Raw genomic sequence first — 24,055 nt, 5'->3', positions numbered from 1 at the left:
CAATTAGAATGACATTTACATATCCTTACATTTTATTCAGTAATTATAAGGTGGCATTAAGCAGCAGCCATAACTTATTATCCATTATTTCCCAAATGTTCTAAAATGAACTATGCACAAATAATTAGCCTGGAGTACTTTAAAAATATTCAGTATTGGCAAATAATGGAACTGGTTTGGAAATTTTTCACAAATACTAGAGACAAACAGAATATGCTGCATTTTCACTGTGATAAACATTACATATAGATGTGTTTTTTACCTACAAAACACACTCAATAGTGTTTTCTTTACAATAGAATTGCATTTCACCATGTAAATTTAAAAGCCTCCTTATGTCACTTCCTTCAGTTACTTTGAACAGGTTCTCGGACAGCTCTGTGATAAAGACCCTCATCTCTACTCATTAACACTAGGACAGAGCACTATTCCTTTTCATTTCTGCCTTTGGAATAAGCTTCCCATACACTTGCAATTGTGTGATCACCCTTGGCTATCTACAACAATTGTTTACACAAAAATTTAACATCAGAAATCTAGGCTTAGCTGTCTTTCAGTGAATGTTGCAAAGAAAAAAAAATAGCACTGCATATTAGCCAGCTTGAGAAGGCACAGTTTAGACAACAGAGAGGAAAAGAATAGGCCTTATACTGCAACAGCTAAGAAAATTGTAGTTTACGTCCTAAATCAGAATTTTCTGAGCAATGTGTAATGATTTGTGGAATAATTATATTTGTAATAAAAGACAATTACAAAGCTTTTACCTGTCTAATTGTTCAGGTATCAGTGTCTCAATGCATACACTTTTAAGTCATAAAAAGATCATTAAGGTGATAATATCACTGTCCAAATAGCATAAGAACAGTGTTTCTGATTTATCCATAGAAGGAACTTCTTAGACACCCTGTCACTGATCAGAAGCAAGACACTAATGTATCTTTGGCACTGGTATCTTCCTCCAAGACCCTAAGAAGGCTTAATAGTTACAATGACTGCACATATACACTCAATCTCTTTCCCACAGACATAGAGATTTCCCAGAAAGAATTCAGCTTTGAACTATGTTTGGTGTTCAAGAAATGACTGTGCATACCACTTACTGCCATGGTCTAGTTGACAAGGTGGTGATCAGGTAAAGGTTGGATTCAATGATCTCAGAGGTTTTTTCCAACCTAAATGACTTTGTGATTCTATCTTCCTTGCCTCTCATTCCCACCTACAAAATTCTGGACACTTCCATCCCAGCTTGATCCTACAGATAACTAATACTACGAGGCTTGAGAAACTTAGTACTTTTTACTGTGGTTGCTATCAGTCTTCCATGACTGTGCAGACATCTTGGAATCTGCAGAAGTTAATTAGCATGGAAGAGTTGGGTTAATTACCTCTTAATAGGGAACAAAAAAAAAGCTCCTTTCATGTGTATCTTCCATCAGTTTTTACAAAAGGGCAAGGACAAGGGACAGTTTGCTTCAGTAGTCCAAAACAAAGACTGACGTAGGATTCTGTCTAACACTGAGAAGAGACTTCACAAATATGTTCAATGACAGGCCAAATAATTCCCAAACCAGCTTTTATGACTATCAGTTACAACGACTCTGTCTCTCAGAAGAGAGAATGTGTTTCTGAACAGATCTGCTAACATAATAAGTAGGGCTTTACACTTGGTTTATGGGTGTTAGGTACCCAAGCCAAGAGGTGAGTAAATGCTAAAACTGGAGACTTAATGCATGGGAAAAGACAACAAGAGAGACTTTCTTATTTCCACTCCAAGAGGAAAGCACAGATATACCTCAAATATCTGTAAGTGACAGGCAGAACCTGAGGCACAAACAGAAAGGGGGACCACTTCATGTTTAGTCACTGGCCTGTGACGAGGTAGGAAGCAAAAAGACTTGGTGGTTACCAAGCACCACTGCAGCCCAGACACAGATGGCTTGGGAAGGAAAGGCTTCCTCTTACTCAGTTTCCTTCTATCCATAGAGGTCCTTGTCCACACTCAGCCATAGTATGAAGGCATAAGAAAGCAAGCATGCTCTCCACATTAGACAGAGGCCTTCTGATTTCTCCACACACATATGGGTCTCTGGGGTAGGCTGAAGGTATAAGTACATTTGGTTTCATCTGGGACTGGGTAGTCCAAATGCTTCTAAATAAATCTGGACATGAAATAGACTTTTGTGGTTACTGGAATACACATGGAAAGGAATGCTTTAGCTGGAGGGCCTAAATTTGCCCAAGTTCTGCCACAGGTATCCAGTGTAGTATCTCTGGATTCTTTTTTGAAGACACACAGTCTTTACTGTTACTCTGATGTGGGATTGTATTCTGTTTAAGAAATAGTGGCTCAACTTGCTTATGTTTTTCAGTAAAATTCTTTAATATCATGATTACTATTAATGTCTGTCGAGATGTCACATTCTGAGGTCATCAACAAATACTCTTAGTAAAAGAAATACCATTTAAGATCAGTTTTAAAGAATCAGGTGGGTCAGTTACTAGCCTTTTTCAGACAGTATTCCTTTTCCTAAATTTTTCTGGCAAACAAGGTTTTTAAGGAACAAATGAGGCTCACTGATGTTGTTCATCTAAGTGCAACTCAGAAATATAAAATAATTTATATCTGTTTTAAAGGACATTTTCTAACTCTGGAGTTGTTGTTCCTAACACCTCATCAGGTTTACAGTTTCAAAAATTCAGCTGATGCTTGGCTACATTGTGGTTAATTGTAGCCTTGCGTGAAGAAAACCTCATTTTGCTTTAACTGCAGCATTCATATGCAATACATTAATTCATTTTGGACTCAACTATGTTCTTTTGAGCAGGAATTTCAGTGTTTTTGATAAGCCAAAATACAGAAATAATACTGGTCTTCTATTCTACATGAAAACAAACTTGGCATGTACATGGTTTTCCTTGTTTATTTTCCAAAAAGGAACTGGAAAGTAGGCAATACCATTACACTCCACCACTTGAACTATACATTTTCTCTGCTACTCTGTTAACTACTTTATACATGTAGACATAAATTTGCTCTAAGATGGCCTGTAAAGGTTTATTGCATGTAAGTGGAAACACAGACACTATTTCTAATTATATTCATGATATAGAATTCAACACATACTTTTTAAAAATAAATTATAACGAGACAACAAAACATTTAGGCAAGAACCATATTTGTATAGTATACATATTGCACACTGTGCTCACTTATTCGCTTTAAGATCAAATGTGTGCTAAGCCTCTCTGTGAAAATAATATGACATCAATATAATAAATGCTAAAATCTTAATAAAACTTTGAATTTGCTTAGAAAGGGGAGTACTTACATTAAAATTAAATTAACCTTTTATTATTAATCCAATGACTATGTTTTTGGAATATTGTTTTCCAGAGACACCTCACCCCTTTTACATGTAAAATAACATGGTTCATGAGAACACACTTTTGTTTTTTCAGTAAAAACAGCACCCACTTCATATATAATAAAACAGCCATCATCATCTGGCCTTTTTCCTTTTTTTATAGTTAACTATCAATGAATATAGATACAATGAATATATAACAACAGTGCATGCATTTAGCATATTTAAATTAGTGATGAAGTCCAAACCCTTAAAAGTTAATGTCAAAGCTCTTTTGAGCTATTTGAGATTTACCTGTTATTTTTAATGTAAAATATTAAATAATTTGACGTTAGCCATATGAAGATCAAAAATAATTGACTAAAAATCCCAAACAGAACAACTTGAAATACCCCAAACTGAGCACTTTTCCCTCTTAAAGGAGTTAACCTTTCCACAAAGTCCATGATCTCTTAAAGTGTTATGAAAGTGAAAAGTATACAGATGATGAGAGTGGAATTCTAATGAGCTAAACATATATGAAGCAATTTCTTTGTCATTCTCTATTAAACTGAAGATTAACATAATAATTGACTCTAATTGTAAGAGGTTTTTTTTTCCCTAGAAATCAATTACTGGTCAACATTTCAATCATATTAACAAAAGACTTCAAGGCTGCCAATTTGAATAGAAAAAATAATTTTAATTAATTAATAATTAATTTTAAAGTTAATTTTTTTCCAGACTTTCTGTCAGTGCTAGTATATGTATAAAATGGAATTTTGTAGTACTTGTCAGAGGAACTTTAATGCCTGAAAGACAGAAGGACCTAAACTATGTGCTCTTTTATTCTGCATTAGAAATAAAACAATGCACATCAGCATTTAAAATACAGCGACAGTGAGGGAAAAAAATTTTATCAACAGCAGACAGTTTGGAACACAGATTCTTGCATGAGGACTTTGTATAGCTTTTTACAGTTTTTTACAAGCTATTAAGTCGGACAGCAGTGACAGGAGTAAGGTGTATTAATGCATCCAATGTATTTACCATTCAGTTTGGTAAAAGCCTTAATATGGGACCAGCTAGGTCAAGAAAAAGTCTTTTTGAAAATTTGAATTTCAGCATAAAAAACCATCTAAGTAGAATGTGGAGATGAAGATAAGAGCAACTAGAGTTATTATGGTTGTATTGAGAAATATATCTCAGCCCACATACAGAGAGTTTACTAGGAGGCCAAATTAAAACCCATAATTCTGAACACAGCCTGCAAAATCTTCTACAACAGTCTTTTTGCATAGAATTACTTGTGCTAAGCAGAATTGCTTTTTAAACTCTTTAAAACCACAAAATAATTGAATTAAAAATGCATATGCTTTGGCTTTCTGATATTTAAAAAACCTCTGTTATTTTAGGATAAAATATTTTATATCACCTTTTAAGCAAAACTTTCGGGAGACATTTACAAAGTACATTAAAAGCCTACTCACTCTGAATCTGCATTACATACGAGAAAATGAAACAACAGTGAAATCTGACATTCATCAAAAGCAGAAGAGTGTCCAGAAATTTCATCCAGAACACACTTCCAAAGCTCAAGTGTATTCCTGTTCCAGATAACTGTGAAAAAGGAACAGTGAAACAATGTCTTTGAGAGTGATCAAATGAATATCACCTTGACTTAAAAAACACAGCAGATCCACTCATTGGCCCATACCTTTAAGGAGTTCATCATGTCACAATTAAAAGGTTACAGAGATGTTATAATTATGTATAGATACAAATAAAACCACTTTATTGAAACAAACCAGATCTGATTAAAAATCTTTTACATTCCTCCAAGTCCTGCTGTTGCTGCAGTCAAAGGAATTGCATCTTAATGCCCTAAAATGACTCTTTTTTTAAAATACTTTTCTCGATATTAGTACAAAAAAGTACATTCTCTTGTAAATGATAGTACTGTAATCTGATAATTTCAAGAAGACATTATAGTTTTGTTTTTTAAACACTGATGAACATTTGTGGTTCAGCATACATGTATGCAAGAGATACTCTGGCATTAAAAGTAAGATTTTTAAAGTACTCAAATAACAGCTCATTATATTTTCATTATAATTTTCAAAGGAAGCTTCCATTATTTCAGTAGAAGTGGGGCCAGCTCAGTGCTTTTAGAAAATAATGCCTATTCTTAATATATCTGCGTTTTAAATGCTGGCTTTCTCAGGATATTGCTAAGCTCAAAACTTTTGCCTTTAGTGCATCTACTGAAATAACTTTTGCCTTTAGTGCATCTACTGAAATAACTACCTGATCTAATCTATTTGTAATTTTTAATTCGTAATGCTCATGACACTAACTGCAGCTAACTGCAAAAATGGTTTGCTTAGTTGAGCTCTCCTTGGACAGCCTGCCTTTTCAGGAACATTCAGCATCACTGAGATTAGGCATTAAACCACCATTCCAGAGAGACAAAGGCTACATGTACCTGTGGGCTGAAGCAAATTTTCCTCCATAGGGACTTGTGTTCCTACAGAAAGACTGAGGTCAACTTGTAGGTTCAGCTATTGCTTGGCAAGACAAGCAGATAATGCAGATGTGGATGCCTACTCTTGGCCATGGCAATCTCTCTGTGAAATGAACTGATGGCTACTGTAAATCTGACAGAAGAAGGAAGACTTGCTACCTCCTCTGCTGAACATGCAGACTATGGCTTAAATTTATTGTAGGAAAAGGCAATGAGATAAATAGAGGAAAGAGGACAAAATCTAAGGGCAGCAGCTTAGCAATGATTATCTCCTAGGAGGCAAAATTTAAAATGTGTGTTCTTTAGCCCTGGCTTATGTCAGGAAGAGATTATGCTTCTTCATCTCTGTGTTTGAGCAATGGCTTCACGGTTTTGTAGCAACTCATTTTTCCACAAAGAAAACCAAGATTCAACAGTGACTTGAATGTTAACAGTTTCCTACCTGTAGATTGTCTCAAGTATATTTTCACATACCTGAAGCAGATTCTCAGTGGCAATCACAGTAATCAGGCTGGCACCATTTGTTTTACTAGAACCAGAGGAACTCTACTGGTTTACTTCAGTAAAGACAATGACTTTGTTTTGATACAGTTTGTTATTATATAATGAAGTTTTTTCTTCTCTGGTGATTTATAAATTCTGGAATTTCACTGTCAAAAAGGGATTTTAATCAGAAATACCAATAAGAGACATTCCTGAGTAAAAAATTCAGTTTTGAATCAATGATGCTTCAATGGGATTTTGTTTTTCCGCCTGATTCTTTTAAAGGAATCTAATAAAGGTGGAGAGTAATAGGGAATGCCAACTTTTAGAAACATAAAATCAAATATAAAAAAATCTAGATATTACTCTACAGGTAATATTACTGTATAAATTTGGAATCCCATGACAGTAACTTCTTGACAGATTTAAAAGAATCATAGAATGGTTTGGGTTCTAAACCACCTGCCATGGGCAGGGACACCTTCCACTAGACCACGTTGCTCAGGGTTTCATCCAACCTGGCCTTGAACACTTTCAGAGACGGGGCATCCACAACTGCTCTGTGCAACCTGTTCTAATGCCTCACCACCCTCACAGTAGAGAATTCATTCCTAATATGTAATCTAAGCCTGCACTCTTTCAATAGAAATTTTTCGTAATTTAAAAATATATTACTATTTTTAGAAATGGTCAATTTTTCATATTAATCATGTTTAATATACAGAATATAGAAACAAGTTTGATTTCAATAGCTTTGTAAATGGTAAATTCTCTTTTTAAAAAAATTTGTAATAGGTGCACTGCTTGATTTTCATCTGTTATCTGAATTGTTAAATTATTAGTAATTTAACAATTGCGAATGTATTTACGATTAATCTCTATAGCTCTCAGTATCTTTCTTTGTGTTGGAGAATGGTGGGTTTTTTGCATCACTGTGAAAATTATTTAGAATCTAACAGCATTTCTAAAGATGACCAGTTAAATTGTAATTGGAATAAGCTTTCTGTACACAATGAAAACAATCTAAAATTTAATTGTGTAATTAAACTGAGTGCTTCTTGTAACGAACTGGTGAGTATCTTTTAACGACACTATAAATCCAACCTAATCCAAATCCTATTTAATATCTCACCTGAATGCAATGAGGATATTCCGTTTTCTTATGTTTGCCTCAGAAATTAGTTCTGAAATTAGCGTATTTCCATTCCTACATATAATTCTGTTTCATATGTGCTTTGTAATCATCACAGAATAAAAAAGCAAGATAGCATTGCCAACTGTATTTAATATTTTTGCATTTTAAATATATTATTTGCAGGTCACAAGGCTTACACTGTGATTAACCAATCCTGTTTTACTCGTCTTCTCAGTTCACCATGAAGAATTAATAGATTCATAAGCTAGAAATGACAATTAGTTCTTATTCAGACTGCCCAATTTCTGTTAGATTTTGTTAATTTAAGTGGACTTCTTTTGCTCAGTCTGAGGGTGATTTAGACTACTGTTTCTAGAGAAATATATAATTCCCAAAGATGCCTAAAAAAAATGAGTGTGTTTGTTTTGATGGCAGAGTTACTGAGACAGCCAAAGTGTCCTGAGCATCTTAGAAATCTGAAGACTTAGGTAAGCTGAGATAGAAAGAAAAGCAGAAAGATAACTAATCTCTGACCAAGTCCCAGTGAGGACATGGTCCCTAAGATCTATTCTGATTATATCTAACTTGAGTTGTAGTAGGACCAATTCAAAATGACACCGAAAAATGACTAGAAAACATATTTTGTGTAATTTTCCAGGAAGGAGACCCAGGAACTGAACTTATTTTTAGGTTGCCTGGATCTGAATATCACAAACACTTCACTTTTCTCGAGATCCAAAATCTTCAATTGAACTTTTACCTTTTATGATAAAAAATTAGTTTCAGGTGGGGCTAATTCCACACTTACATGCAGTTTGGCCGCCGTGCAAGGAATGCAAGGAATATGCATTCCAGACCAGTACATATCACTATTTATATTCTTAGTGGCTTGTTGACTGTTCAAGTTTAAGCAAATACAAAGGTACATTGCTAAAATATGCATTGATATTCAGTTGCACAAAAAATTGTTTAGAAGCCATTTGAACTTTTATGCAAAGGATTTTCCCATTTGGCTCCTAATTTTGAAATAACAAGGAATTTATTGTTATCTCCAGTGGACAAAGAATAAACGTGCAATTACATAAATTAATTTTGGCTCTTTCTGGAGCTGCTCAAGATATTCTACTACAGTGATATTCATAGAACATAGTCAACTAAATGAGAAAAAATACTGGTTTCCTTGAAAGGTTATTGAAATCAGTTAAAAATAGTCTATTAACTTCTTTATGTTTTGAATTAGTTCTAGTGAATCCTTTCAGAGGATTTTTAACAATCAATAACATGGTAGATTCCTCAGGTATTTCATATAGATCAGCCCAGAAAACACATAGTGTATAGAGGCAAATGTAAAGTCTGAGGAAGGAAGATGGTGAACTAAGTATACTGTAAGGTATGTCACTCTCATGTGCAACATTCATTATTTTTTTTTGTTTTATTTTATTTTATTTTATTTGTAAGGTATATTCTTCACAGGGGGAATCTGTGTCATTCCAGGAACATGAATTTTACTGCTAACATTTCTCTTAGCACAATACCTTCATATCTCTGACCTCACCAAATATATATTATAATTTTATTATTTCCAGGGTTTATTTGTCTGTCAAGATCAGCCCTTATACCACAGAAAAAATCGGAAGGAAGTTCACTAGAAGTACTTACCTTTAAGCACAGAAAATAACCAGGCAGCGAAACTCCTTGAATATTCTGTTATAATTGAGTGGAATCCAACCTATTTTAATTCTTGGATTAACTCATATTAAACAACATTTTTTTTGTTCAAGCAAAAATGGCTTCATGACACTAGGTTATTCAACTGTATGAAGACTGGAAAAAACTTGTAGCATCTGTATCACAGCTGGAAGTATGACAGGAAAACTTTCTTTTGTGTTAGAATTGCAAGTGAGGAGAGTATGTAACCATGTCTCATCACTATATACCAACTGCAGGTATTTTGGAAATGCTGTTGTAGATGAGTTTCCATGCATGTTTTTTTTCAGTCTCCTGAGAGTTCTTCCATTTGTGAAGCAGATTCCTCTTTGTCTTCTTCCAGCCATGTAACTAAGCTTAAATGCAAAAGGCTTCAAGATGCCAAAATTGGTGGTTTTTCTGCAGCTGACAGTGAAACATATCACTGTCACTCTTTTCTCTGTCCACTGCCAGATAATTTATCCTCCTCCATCCTCCTGTTGAACAGAACTGATCCAAATCATCCCTTTGAGATGTTTCTGCATTAATTTAACAATCACATAAGACTCAGGTGAGTCAATGTAATTTCCTTTTGAAAGAACAGTCTGAGGCAAGGGAAGAATACTGATTAAGTAATTTAAAAATGATAACATTGAAAAAACATGGAATAAAATCCCATAGTATTGACAAGACCAACCAAAACAGTCAAAGACTTTGTAAGAGCTCTGGAAAATGTGCTAGCTTTTTATTTTTGAAGATTGTCTACACTGTAAAAAACTTGGAAAAAAAAAGAACATAAATTACTTAATCTGAGCGTCATTTACTGGTCCTGTACTCTTTTGGATGTTCCAGATGAGACAAATATTCTTGCCAGGATTTGTGGGGGAAGATTTATCTTCAAGTTATGATTCAGAGGACTTCACTGCCTATCTTCCTCCATTGCAATACTGACTGTTATTACCAGCCTATTACTTTTTACAGTACTTTTTCTCCCTTTCAACTGCCTTTCTGTCATACTTCTATCGCATTTTTATTGCCCCCATCTGTCCAAGTTACGCCATCAGCAACTACAATAGTTCTTCCAGTAGAAAAATACATATATTTCTAGCACATGGATTTAACGTGTTTTCTTGCTGTCATTGCTCTAAATCAACTAATTTCATCAGGGTCACTGAATTTCACAGTTTCTTAGAATAGGGCTTTAAGATAGCTGAGAGGGGAATAGTATTGTGAGGGGGGTTTCTTCCTGCTTTATTGTATTCTTTCTGTCATCAAATGCTCCTGCCATCTTCAGAAGAAAAGTATAACAAAAGCCCACACAACATGGGCAGCTAAAATTCAAAAGGACCACTGCACCTTAAAATTTCTTTTCATAAACTGTATAAGGATGGAATCTTCTTAGAAATATAGCTCTTATTATAGAAACACCAAATACAAAGGATATGAACAGGATAAGGTTAGCAACAACTCATAGGCATGATCCTAACACCAGTAAACAGAACCAAGCCACATTTAAATAAGACTGGCTGAAATGACACAGTGCAATCTAACACCTGCCATGAATCTTGCCCAATCATTTATGAATAAAAAAGAATTTCCAAAATTCTCCAAAAGAAAGAACTTTAATGGACAATTTAACATACTAACAGACACCCTAACATATCTTCAGTTTTCCAGATACTGAAATGCCAGTTCTTTTTCTATGGCTTGAAATAATCTATATAATATTAAGTTGCACCTCATTCATGCTGCTTCTGACATACTTCTGAAAAGAAAGGTATTCACAGTGGCATTTATATTTTGAAGGAAGAAAGAAAATAGTGGAGTCAGAAGACTTTTCACTGCTGGAGAGCGACTGTAGCACTCTGCACCCTACTGACATAGTGGTTTATAAGAAAGTTGAATCTATCCAACTTCGTGAGAGAAAATTAAGATACGGAACACACATACGGAGATTTAAACACTGTAATCAGGGTTTTATTTGAACACCTCTCCTGGAGGTTTCAGATAGGTTAAACCACAGCTGCAGGAAATAGTAACATCTTTTGAGTGAAATGAGTCTAGAAGACTGTTGGATTGCAATCACAAAAGATCATTCTACAAGCAAAGAATAATTCCTTAAGATTGTTACAATATAAAAGAATAACAAGTTTTGAGATTTAACAGTGAATATTCCAAAATCTAACCAAATATAGAACAAGCTAATCTCCACCCTTGTTATACTTAGTTTTAATTATATGTTATCTGCTTTTTATATGGATAATAAATAGGAGAATTGAATGACTGGACAAACAGTTGTATCATAATTTCTTGAAGAATTCATGTAAGAAAATACTTTATGAATACTCCATATGCATTATTAATCCTTCCCTGATGCCCAGCAATTTTTCAGGAAGAATCAATTTTTTTTCTTGAAAAACTGCATCCCTTCTCAGAAGTGCAGGAGCAAGAGTATTACCATTAACAACTCTTCTTTTGTTACTGCATCAGTCTGAAGAGACAAATAGAATGGTTCTAAGCAAGTACCTTGTCAGAACCCAGAAACTTCATTAGAATCCCACCCGTGCTGGGACTCCTTGCTCCTTGCAAGCTGTGCTAATGCAATGCTGTGATCCAGTGTTCTCAGTATTTCAAACATTTCTAGGAGGTTCCTGCAAACCTGAGCATACCAAATCAAATTTGCATTTGTGCTAAACTGTGTAAACATGTTTTTAATTGGAGAAGGCCTATAGTCTCAATCCATACACTCCCATACCTTCAGTTCACTTGAGAGTATGGATCTAGATTTACTAGCCGGTAGAAAGTGATAATTTGCTGTTTAATTTTGAGAATTTAAGACTATCACAAACTTTCCTTTGGCTTTCATGTTGAGTGTTCAAACTCTTCCAGTGTTAACAAGGACAATCTCAATTCACAATTAACAATATAACAGCAAAATAGTTCTTCTTTCAAAAGAGAACAATTAGGTAAAACATAATGTATTTACCTTACGTGAGAGGAAAATAAGCTTTCTGGAAGAAAATGTTCAAGGTGGACTAAATAAACTCCAGAGAATTTTCCAGTAGTAAAATTTATTCATTTTCAGTTTGTAATAATCAAGGTCAACTTACTACTTCCAATTTTTAAGCTGTCATAACATGCTCACTGACTGCTATTACATAGTCATTGACAAAAAAAAATTGATATGATGATGAAGCTTTCAGAAGCCTTCAATGTATTAAAATGTACTCAGGTCCTTAGTCATGGAGGACATCAACCTAATGCAGTTATTAAACAGACAAATAACCTAAACATTTGTTATACTTATTTTACTGATGAAATGGTTCCAGGATTTAAATTATTGATTACTTACCCCGGTTCTTTGAACTTCCAAGAAAATTGCTCTTTGAAATGATTTCTCCCACACTGCCAATTCACTGCCCAGTTCTACATTGAAATAATGACTCTTGCCATGTCCAGCCATAACACTGAAACAATACAGCCTCTGGTCTTCAAGATCAAAGTCCTGATGAATACCTAAATACATGTTTGCTTGTAGCCAGCAATCATCAGCAAGCCAGAGCTGAAAGACATGTTGCAGTATGTGATTCTTCATCTGGCAAAAGCAAACAATTGAAGCAACACTCTCTTCTGTAAGTGATGGGTATATTATGGCATAATGGCATTAATTACCTTGAAGAAATGGTCTAAGAATTAAGTAATAATGTCAAAGACAACTTCTCTCTTTGCTTCTTATTCACTCTACCCTGTATCACATAATCCAAGCTACTTCTGCAGTTCCAAAAATACTGTCAAAAATTACCTAAGCAATACATACAGAATTTAAAATGAGTTTATACCAACATATTGTTTACAATGAAAAGGAAGGAAATCCCTGAACTCTTTGAATACAATCGGAGAGCTGTGTGCCAGCTCTACAGGAAACCATAATTCAGCCATTCTAATTGGGTTCCAATATGCTAAACCCCAAGGAATGAATGCAGTAATTTATCAAGTACCAAGGACTAACTAATTCTGGAAATGACAACATAAGCATGTCCCATGATAGCCTCAATGCTGTTCTGTAACTACAAGGAGAACGAAGCGAAATCCTGTCATCACATTCAAGATAAAGGAGAGAAACTTCACATTAAACTTTCGTAATAAAAATATCTCTGTAATAGAATGTTTTGTAAATGAAAACAAATTCATATAAGAAACTTCTCTAATATTTCAAGACTTCATTGATTAGCATAAATATAGAGAAAACCAAAACTAAATAAAAAAGCTATTACTTACACATCTAGCTATTTTCACAGCCTAAATTTCCAAATTACACATATTTTTAAATTTCTGTTTATCAGATAGGGCCCTTTCCTATCTCCTTTTCTTTATGATATCATGGGGCAGAAAGAACAAAATAATTAGCAATGAAAATTATATTATTTTCCAAAGTCAGTCACAAACAGAATTGTTTTTCTCTAACACTCCAGTTTAGGTTTGAAGACTTGTCTCTAGTCAAGCAGATCTGAGGTAGAAGCAGTCATGTTTGAACTGGATTTAGGTGTCTTTGAAAAGACTAGCATGCGGCTTTGTGCTGTACCCAAGTCCTAGAATCTTGTAGTCAGGATAAGCTGTATAAAGGTTTACAATTTAGTTTTCTATAACCTCTACTAGCCTATCATTGTCTGTTGAGGCTAGTTGAAACTCTATGCACATGAAAATGAACAACTAAAATTTTAGCATCCAAGTGTAATTTAAAATATTCTGATACAAGTAAAATTAATGTTCAGGGGCTTGTGTCCCTCCTGTTCTATATGCACACTCAAGTATACTCATAGGGCAGCAGTGAAGATCCACTGTTTAAGTAACAAAAAGCAGAGGAAAGAAATGCTCTGCTACCACACCCTCCTCTGTGTACTGCTCTCATATTCATAAACAGAATCAAAATACTCAGACTGGAACTGAAAATTTTGCTTGTGCTGGTGAATTACTAACATAAAGCTGGCACATGCAGTCTTATGTAATTTAGGAGGAGCTATGGGTGTTTCATGGGGCACCTTGGTATACAGCACTTTGTTGACAAAATTGGCCCTGCAGCTACCTGAGGAGAGAAGAGAATTGAGGAAACTCAGAGCTCTTTCACAACACTCCTTTGGACTGTGGAAAAGGAAGTTGAACAAAATACTGCATATGTTCTGGTGTTCAGCTGCTATGGAGTGACAGGTATTACATCTGCTTCACAACTTACTGCAGCATATACTGCATATAGCTGGTAGACTATTATATTAATATTTTGTAATTTTTATCTGAAAATACCAGGCAATAAAAGAAAATAAAATGTTTTTAAGACAGCTGGCTTTTAACAATATGTCTAATATTCTTGCCCTAGAAACAAGTTCTAATAAAGATGAATTATGAGGCAAGATATAGGAATAAACATCTGTGATAAAAGATTTTACATTTTCAATTATCTGTTTTTTATCACCAGATGTCCACGAATATGCAAGGCATGTTATATATATGAGTTTTAATTCACATATTTGCATATGCATGTTTGTCTATGCAAACAGGTGTATTTATACAAATGTATACACACGTACAAATCTAATATATATCGAACATTTTGTTTCAAAATATAAATTCCATATGGGGTTCTAATTTTCCATGCTTAACTTTGTGACATAATAAACATAGATGAGAAGCTTACAGTTAGGTATGTAATAAGAGCACCTCTCCTTCAAATCTATCTTTCATAAGAAGAAACAATAGCATACTCTACCACAGTTCTGTGCTAATTCTAACCAGTTTCTGAAAATCCTTAAGACCCTCCCCAAACAGGAGTTTTTACAACATAACACTGCCTTTCATAGGCAATGCAGAAATCTTAATCCCTTAAGATTTTTTCCTATCTTTTTGGATTTGCTCAGTTTGTCTCACTGCCATTTATACCAAAGAATCAACATAAAATAGGTTAAAGAGTTGAACTTGGGCTTTTGCACTTTAGTTAACATATTCATGAACACTGGCAATTAAGCATTCATTTATTAAAATGTCAAGAACATTAAAGATTTGAATTTTTGATAGTTTATTTGCCCACTTCTTTTTCTTAACAAAAAAGTATCACAGAAGTTGCTTTAAGGACAGAATATCCTTGAAATTACCATAATATTCAAGAAAGGACTGAGTTTCAGCTGTAATATTTAAAGGAGAAAAAAACAAAACCAAAACTCAAGCCACAGCAAAATCTTTTCAAAAGGCATACCGAGTATACATTTCATTGGTGCCTGACATATTTATCAGCAAATAGTAAAATTTAAAAAATATTAAGGAGAATGAATAAATGATCCGGGGCAGAACCTCTGCCTTTTGTTGATGTCTCAGTGATGGGCAGGACCTGCAGTTGCCCACATAAACTCAGCTGTATGGCTGTGCTCCTGTGTCTTGCACTGTGGAGCTGAGGTCTAGTCCTGAACTCCAGGACTGTTGTTTTTCCTGTTATGGCACTGACCAAAACCCTTCCTTCCTATGTCCTGAGTAACTGAATAACAAAATAAAAAAACAACACAAAGCAAAACAAACCAACCAACCAACCAAAAAAAAAAACCAACATCAAAACAAAACCAAAACCAACTACAAACCCCAAAACAAAAAACCCCTCACCAAAACCATATGCACTTCTCCTTCAGTGCAGGATCTGGACAGGTAAAAGGGCAACAAGCTGCCTTTTCCACAGCAGGAGTACATGGTCAAAACAGAAAGGACAGCAGCCACTGAGAAGTAAAGCTGAGCCGTAATTTTTGAGTGAAACAGTATTTTATCTGAAAAGATGCATTTTAATTTTTTTCCTGAAAATATATTTGACTTTACTCTCCTAGACAAATAGGCTCTCATCTAGCATTATATCACCTCCAAAGCAGTTTTTGATTAGCTGGTAGAAAACAAAATTAATCTATCTGATGCAATTTATCAGAAAATATATTCTGCAACTCAATTATTTAATTTTTTTGCCCCAACTCCTTGCTTGGGACAAGCTAGACAGAACACATGATTCTATCAAGTTGGGGGAAGAAAATTAATTCTATGGAATACACATCCAACATGTTGTGCTTTGTAAGGCAAAACCTACTGTACTACTACTTACTGTAATACTTGTAAATTACAAACGATATAACGAGGACATAATTTTATATTTTTAATTACTGAAATTAAATAAAGATATTTTTATATAGAACAAAAATTACAGCAAGAGCATTTTCCACCATGTTTGCTCAAAAATCTGACTCACTAAGAAAAAATAGGCTTATGCTTGTTATGCTTAGCTGTGTGTCTCACTGATACTTCATACAACCAACTCTAATACTGAAAACTTTCTTCAATATGAAAGCATTTGAGTAACTTGCTCACCTGGAGCTTAATCCATTTTCCATATGCTCTTATACTTGCACAGCTAATGTACTAGTTTTACAAACAGTTTTTATAAAAACAGATGAACTATTTGCATGTTAGTTACTCCTAGTTAAGATTACCTTGAGCTTATCATCAACACGAAAAAGCGAGCTTTCTTTACTAAATAATACCACTGTAATCATTAGAAAACCTACCTTGTGAATTTTAAATAGAACCTCACAGAGGTTATAGATTTTTTCAGCTCGTACCCAGTCTAGTGTGCTTACCTATAACATCAAAAGAAAATATTGTCAACACATTATTTATTCAAGAATCTTGTAGAGATTAAAAAAACTAAAAAGATTTCACCCATCATTATTCTACTGGATGCTTAAATACAGGCACATTGCTACACTTAATATCCAGCATTATAAAATACTGTCAAATACTATTCAATTTTTACAGAAACAGTAGTCTTAGTGTAATTAAAAGATACTAGAAAATTTAATTGAATTTTTACCAGTATTATGGAAAGCTCTTTGCAATCTCTGTGGTAAGTTACGTGAGCATATTTATTTTTCAAGATCCTAACACAGAGAATTCAGTTTCAAACACAAAGTCATTCAGCGTCATGTCTCAATCTTAAAAAGATCTTGCAACCAAGAGAACAAGATGTATTCCTAAATTCAGGTCCGAGTTTACATGCGTTAGAGAGGCAAAAACTCAATATTTATTCTAAAACTAGGACTATGTAACTGAAATATATGAAATTAAGAACCATGTCAACCGTGTGCTTAATAATAAGAAAACACCTATTTTTTCTTTTCTTTTGATTTTATTACTTAATCCTGTTGACATGACAGGCTGTTAAAACTTGACAGTAAGAATGACATTTAAAGTTTTTACCAAAATTCTACTTTGTGATACAATGTGATAATCTGTTTTCTTTTGAAAACAATACCTAGCCTATTTAGTTCAAGAAAGCAAAAAAGAACTTACACACAGGAAAAATTCAAGGGGAATACACATTATTTTTGCTTATGTATTTTAGAGCAAAATTCTAGCTCTTGGTGAATGCTAATGCAGGAATGGCTGCATAGATATGTGAAGAATTTGACTAAGTTGTAACTCTGAGGTCTTTAGCATATGGAAATTACTGTTTTGGTAACTCTAATAGCAACTAGGATATTTTAAGATTCTAGAGCTGATACAGCTTTGTCCTGTTCCTGCCACCCACCCAAAAGAAAAAAAGTGGAAAAATCAAATTAAAACTATTTAGATAAAGCAAAATTTTGTTGTAAAACATCTGGCTTATGTGGATGAAATTTAACTAGGAAAAACCTATGAAATTCAATAACAGATTCTTTTTCTCTGTGTTCAGAATAGCACATAGTTCACCCATAAAACCCAATATTGTTCCTGATGATTTGCATGGAGATCAGCATGTTTTGTTTTTTTAAAATTTATTTTAAAGTTTAATTTTCAGGTTTTTTTCAAATCTAAGCCATTAAACCGAATTGTAACAAAATTATGATAATCTAAACCACAACTTAATCTGCTGTTTATGAATTTGGCTTTAGTGACACAGGCTATAACCTAAAAACTCTTGAGATAGGAATGTACTTTCATTTGCCCATATAATTTGTTTTGATTTCTGAAGATTAATTTAAACTGTTGAGATTCTTTGCTGCTATTAATGATGGACAATGATGACAGTGCTGTGCCATTAAATTCACTCTGAATACCTCAGACTTCTTCCCATTATCCTGTGCATCTCTTTGATCTTTTGATGCTGTGTAACCTCTTATGACTTTTTCAGAAAAGACAGCTAGTGATGATAATAACTGTATATAAGCCAAGATTCTGTTTTACTGTGTATGTCAGAGAAAGGTTACCACACTTAAAGAGTGAAACAGTCTAAATATCATTGCAAGGTGATCAGAACACAAATGACATGTTGAGAGGAATTTGAAGGAGGCAAAACAAACGTACTACAAAGGAATAGTAGAATCTAAAGAGACAGTAGAGTAGAATCTAAAGAGACATTACTCATAGTTTTATCAGAACTGTCATAGTATGTCTAAGTCTAAAATATTATTATTATAGACTGCATTGCGTTTTAAAAAAATCATGAATAATCATATACTTCTAGTCAAGGAGAAAAGCTGGAAATAATCCAAAAAGATCATGAAAAGGGCACTATCCTTCATTTGATTTAAAGAATGTTTCAGTTTATTGTAGTTTACCCATCATCACATATTTAGTACCTGGGTAACAAGTAACTAAGATAAATGGAATCCTGAAGTATATTTCTTAGGCAATAAAATAGTTTTTCTCATTATTTCCCCTTGGAACTGTTCCTGTAGGTGTTCTATAAATTGCAGTTTCTTGGGATTATTTCAGCATGACAATATAATTATTTTTTATGAAGTATTTGACAAAATGTTTCAAAAAGGCATATTCAGAATAGATAAAAATAGCACATTTTTAAGCACAGATAAAACAGAGTTGAACAAAAAGATAACAAAAAATGAACAAAGATATAAAAATAGGAATGTGAAGTTACAATTTTAAGCACATAATGAGAGACTGAAATAAGCATGTGGAGTTACAGAAGTTCCAAGTGGTGCAGAAGTACTTTTTACTTTAGTATGAGTTTCTGCAATTTCCTCATGTTTTAAAAAACGGCATTACAGTAAGTTCTGAAAATAAATAAACTAGTAAGATCTAGTTTTACTTAGTTAGACCAGGTGATCTCGGCATCAGTTCATGCTCATATTCCAAATATACTTAGTTTTAAATGTGTGTGTTAATCACTGGCTTTTCTTTAAAAAGTCATGGTTTAAAATAGAGAGAAAAGAGTAAACTAATTTTAACAAACACATGCAGTAAACAACAAACTCAAGAACTTACTCCCTAGGCAAGAGTTCTGTAATTATAAAATAGGCATAAATGACTCTCATGCCTGTTCAGAGCTCACCATTAAATAAAGAAATATGGTGTGAACGTAAAAGAGTCACACTTCAAAACTTGCTAAAGTCAAAATGAACATAACATACTCTTTGATTTTCTCTGAACACTGAATCTGATTCTAGAATTCTCCAGAGCCCCTCAAAATATTAAAAAAAAAAATGAATAAATTTAAAGAATAAAACGTAAGGGAAAAAAGATCAAAGTGTCTATAATATTTACTACTGAAACACAGGATGCTGCATTATCTGAGAATTAAGCAGAAGTATCCTATCTGCCTAAAAGTACTAGAAAGGTCTAGGGAGAAGTAACGTCCAGTTAAACAGTAATTAGTTTCACTATTTTCTTCACTCCTCAATGGAAAAAGAAAATGAAGCAAAAAAAATTAAAAACAAAATTAGAAGATATTAAAAAGGAAAACAAGAAAGTAAGACATGTTCCTGAGATGAATTATGACATGGCATTATAAGAATTCTAAAGATGCCCAAATCAACTCAAAACTGCATAGTGCAAAACACACACTAAAGTGCAGTCAGATCTGGCAAATATGTGAACAAGATAAAGACTTGGGTGTAAAGTTAGAAAGTTCACCAAAAGCATTCATGGTCAAGTCTATGCCCTTCAAATCATTGCCACCTCTCTCCTAATATGTTACATTGACATAATGCATAATGTAAATTACCAGTACTTAGAACTTACACAGCAGTACTCTCTAATATTAAAACACTGCTTGAGTGAATTACATCATGCAATCTTCTCTTGTCTGTACTGTCTGTCAAAGGTAGAACTACTTCTGTTATTTTCATATTATTCTCATATTCGTTCTTTTCTTAAAACTCCAAGCAGCACATGCAGTGATTGCCTAGCTGCCTTCATGTAAATCACTTCAGTGCTATTTATTTAATCACATTGAAAAAGATAGTTTTCTAATATAAGGGTTACACAGTAGATCCAAAGATACGGCTATTTGAAGACTTTAATTGAAAAACTCTAATGAACTATGAGGAAGACATAAAAAATGAAACACTATAAACATCTCCTACATATAGCCCATATTCCATAAAAACAAACTATTCAATTTTTTTTTCTGGAAATTTTCAATGACATGAAAAATAGTTCTATTTTGAATGACAATTTTGAATACTTTCTCCTCAATTTCTACTAGAATAAAAATTCAGGACATTTTCAGTATCTGAAAATTGTCAGGAATTATACAGATGCTTTTAGAATGTAATAAAATACTGCTTGCATATTAAAAGAATAATTTCTATTTGTTCAATGGTGTTTTTCAGATATGCAGCTTTCAGAAATGTGTCACAATTGTAATATAGCAATCTGTAAATGAAATCTGTAAATATCTTAAATACAGTCAGATAAGCCTCTTCAGGGATGCAGAAAGACCATTCTCTGTTAATCACATCATTCTTGATACATACTCCTATGGTAAAGCTTCTACATTTTTGGAAACAGCATCTGAGATATCGCAGAAATAATGTATAAATAGAATATTACTTGCCATAGTGATTTCTTTCATATTATAATACCCACATTTTTCCACAATTTTCTTTATTTTTGCTCATGGGTAACTATGTTATCCATTCTTATGAAAGCTAGCAGCTGCATTTGCATTTACATTCACGTCATCTTTACACACAATGGAATTGAAAAAGAGTGGAAATTCGACTAGAGTCCTTTACAGGCAGTAGTAAAGTTACAGATAAGAATAAGTGTAGAACTTATAGGTCATCTGCTCTGTGTACACTACACTGATACTCTCATATGCTACATTGATTCAGTATACAAATAGCAATAGCAACATCTCTGAAATAAAACATGTTAAACTTGTATCCTCTAAAGATCAAGCAAGTTAAAACATCTGTATTTTTGTGATAGAACATTTTTCTCCCCCCAAGTAAAAAAAATAAATGTCAGCAGGAGTAATGGTAAGAACAATATCCTCAAGTATCTCTAGAAATAGTGAAAGAGGTCTGTGCACAGCTACAGAGCTGGGACATGTGACACGGAACCAGTGTCAGGGCACAGCGTGGGTTGGTGGCTCCCTGGATGCCATCGGAGCTCCCTTGAGGTTCGTCAGGGTAGGGTCCTTGCCAGCTAGTTCCAACCCCATCACCCTGCAGTGGGCTGATCCCATCCAACAGCTAAACACACCCACAGCTGCTCACTAACTCCCTGTCCCCTGCCATGGGGTGAGGGAGACAATAGGAAGAGCAAAATTAAGAAAAATTCTTGAGGTAAGATAAAGACAGTTTAATAAGTGATGGAAAGAAAAAGAAATCAATTGAAGCAAAGGTGATTGCACACTGCTCACCCAAGTCAGACCAACGCCCAGCCAATGGTTACTTTTGAAGACCAAATCCCCATTTTTTATCACAGAGCATGATGTCTTATGGTATGTGATATCCCTTTTGGCCTATTTGGGTCAGCTGTCCTGGCTGTGTCTCCCCCCCACTCCCTGCCTTGCCCACCCCCAGGTTGCTTGCTGGGGGGTGCAACAGTTTGCAACAGAAAGGCTGTACAAGCACTGTTCAGTATTAGCCCAAACACTGGTGTGTCAGCACCGCCTTGGCCACAAATAAGAAACCCACTGCCACAGGGGCTGCTATGAAGAAAGTGACCTCCATCCCAGCCAGGCCCAGAACATGTCCCAGCCAGGAGCAGGGCAGCCAGGGGGACTGGGACAGACATCCCCAGCTCTGGGCACCAGGTATCTCCTTGGGAGCAGGGATGGGCTGAAGCCAGGCCTAGACATGGGCTCCTGGGTGGTCCTGGCTCACTGGGGCTCATGGCTGGGCAGGACAGGGCTGTGAAGCTGGAGACTGGCCCTGCTGCACTGGTGGGGCTGCAATGGGATCCTGGGCTGTGGGAAGGTTGGGGTGAGCCCCAGGGAAGGGGGTCAGCAAAAGCCAGGGCTGAAGGTGCCCTCAGGAGACTGATAATCAGCTTCAAAGTGTGTCTTCAATCTGTGTTTGAATTCTTCAGGTGGGTGGTTGCTGGGGTTCTTTTTTGTTTTTGCTTGTTTGTTTGTTTGAGGGGTTTGTTTGGTTTTTTTTCCCTCTGATAAAAACCATCTGCGGAACGATTAAAAAGCAACAAAACTGGTCAACAGCTTTTATGACTTTTAAGCTTTTAAGACTGTGACATTTACTGGTGTATCATAGTATTGGGATGACATAACACATTGACTAAAGGGGTCCCTTTTGTTCATGTTTTTGAAAGCCACTGCTTCTACAAAAAAAAAAATAAATTGTACAGAAACATGGCAGAGTATATCAGATTCTGTTAAGTAACATCGTACTAACACCACCAGTCATCCTCCCTTGTCTGTTCTTAACAGAGTACTGAACATGGTAAATGAAGTTGTTTATCCTGAAGTTGTTAGTATCACGTAGATGGATAGTTCTAGTTATATCAAAAATGTATCTTAAAAATAGGTTAAAATTTATAGAGGAAAAGCATTCATGGGGTGTGTTAATTATTTGTTTAATATTTCTGCACTGTTTTTACATTTTAATTGGATGGTAGTAATTGAATCAAATTTTAGTTCCTTGGTTAACATATTAAAACCCCAAGTTTTAGAGGGGGAGAACCCCTGATTTTCTCAAATGTCTTGTCTCATTTTAAAAGGACTATTACTGGCTATTTTAAAATGCTTGAAGTTAATAGGAATCACTAGATTAAGAATTTCAACCTAGAGAGGGGAAAATTTTACTTACAGCATTTCATTGAGGTTCATAAATAACTTTTGAAAAGTATGTGCTTCTCAAAGGTACTGTAGACAGTACACATATAAAGGGTCAGATTTTCTTTGACCTGACAAAACTGTGAGACTGACCATCTTCTGAGAAAAACTGTAAGCTAGTTGTATAATTGAAATGGTATTCTAATTACACATTGTATTCTTTTTCATTTGTTTAAAGTAAAGATTCTCTGGAGAAAAAAAGAAAGAAGGGATTAAACATTACCATGTGGTAAGTATGGGTCACTCTTTTGTAACAGTGTAGAATTCTACAGCTCATTTCTGTTTCATTCTTTTAAACTAATTTTTAGAAAAGTATTAGGTACGTCATCTGTGAAACAGAATTCTTGTTACTAGGTACGTAAATTACCCAAGCAAGACTTTTTCAGGCTATACACTTAGCATTGGATTCTCTGTAATACTTTAATCCCTTGCCTGTGTGAAAAATCCACAAGTATTTGTAGTGTTTATTTCATGATGTATTTTGTCTTTAAGAAAACAGAGTAACTGCCAACTCATATACAAATACCTTAGAATAAATAAGGTAAGAAACATTAGGCCTAACCACCCAAAGAAAAACCTGACCTTGGCAACTTCAAAAAGCAAAACACTCCCTACGAGGAATTCTTTAAACTATCCAGGTACAGTAAGATTTTCAGAGGACCTTGAAAGAGGCTAAATTTCTAAAGCTTACTGAAATTCAGTGGCATCTCTGGCTTTAACTTATTTTGAAATCTCAGCTGACAACTTCACTTGATAAAGGAAGACAAACCCAGACATAACCAACA

At 34.5% G+C, this 24,055-nt stretch overlaps 1 protein-coding gene across 1 annotated transcript in view; it reads right to left on the bottom strand.

The window, feature by feature from the left end:
* The window catches only part of SNTG2 (syntrophin gamma 2), a 238,822-nt gene that overhangs the window by 13,591 nt on the left and 201,176 nt on the right, over positions 1 to 24,055 (bottom strand). Inside the window, exons 13-14 of the mRNA XM_039385545.1 lie at positions 16,756 to 16,827; positions 12,525 to 12,734 (exon numbers count right to left, since the gene is read on the bottom strand). Of these exons, the coding sequence (XP_039241479.1) occupies positions 12,525 to 12,734; positions 16,756 to 16,827 (282 nt within the window). The remainder of the gene's footprint in view (positions 1 to 12,524; positions 12,735 to 16,755; positions 16,828 to 24,055) is intronic.

This window comes from Pipra filicauda, unplaced genomic scaffold, assembly GCF_003945595.2.
Source record: "Pipra filicauda isolate LSUMZ 115617 unplaced genomic scaffold, ASM394559v2 scaffold41_size5083284_pilon, whole genome shotgun sequence".
Classification (NCBI taxonomy): domain Eukaryota; kingdom Metazoa; phylum Chordata; class Aves; order Passeriformes; family Pipridae; genus Pipra; species Pipra filicauda.
This window is presented reverse-complemented; position numbering and strand designations above follow the sequence as displayed.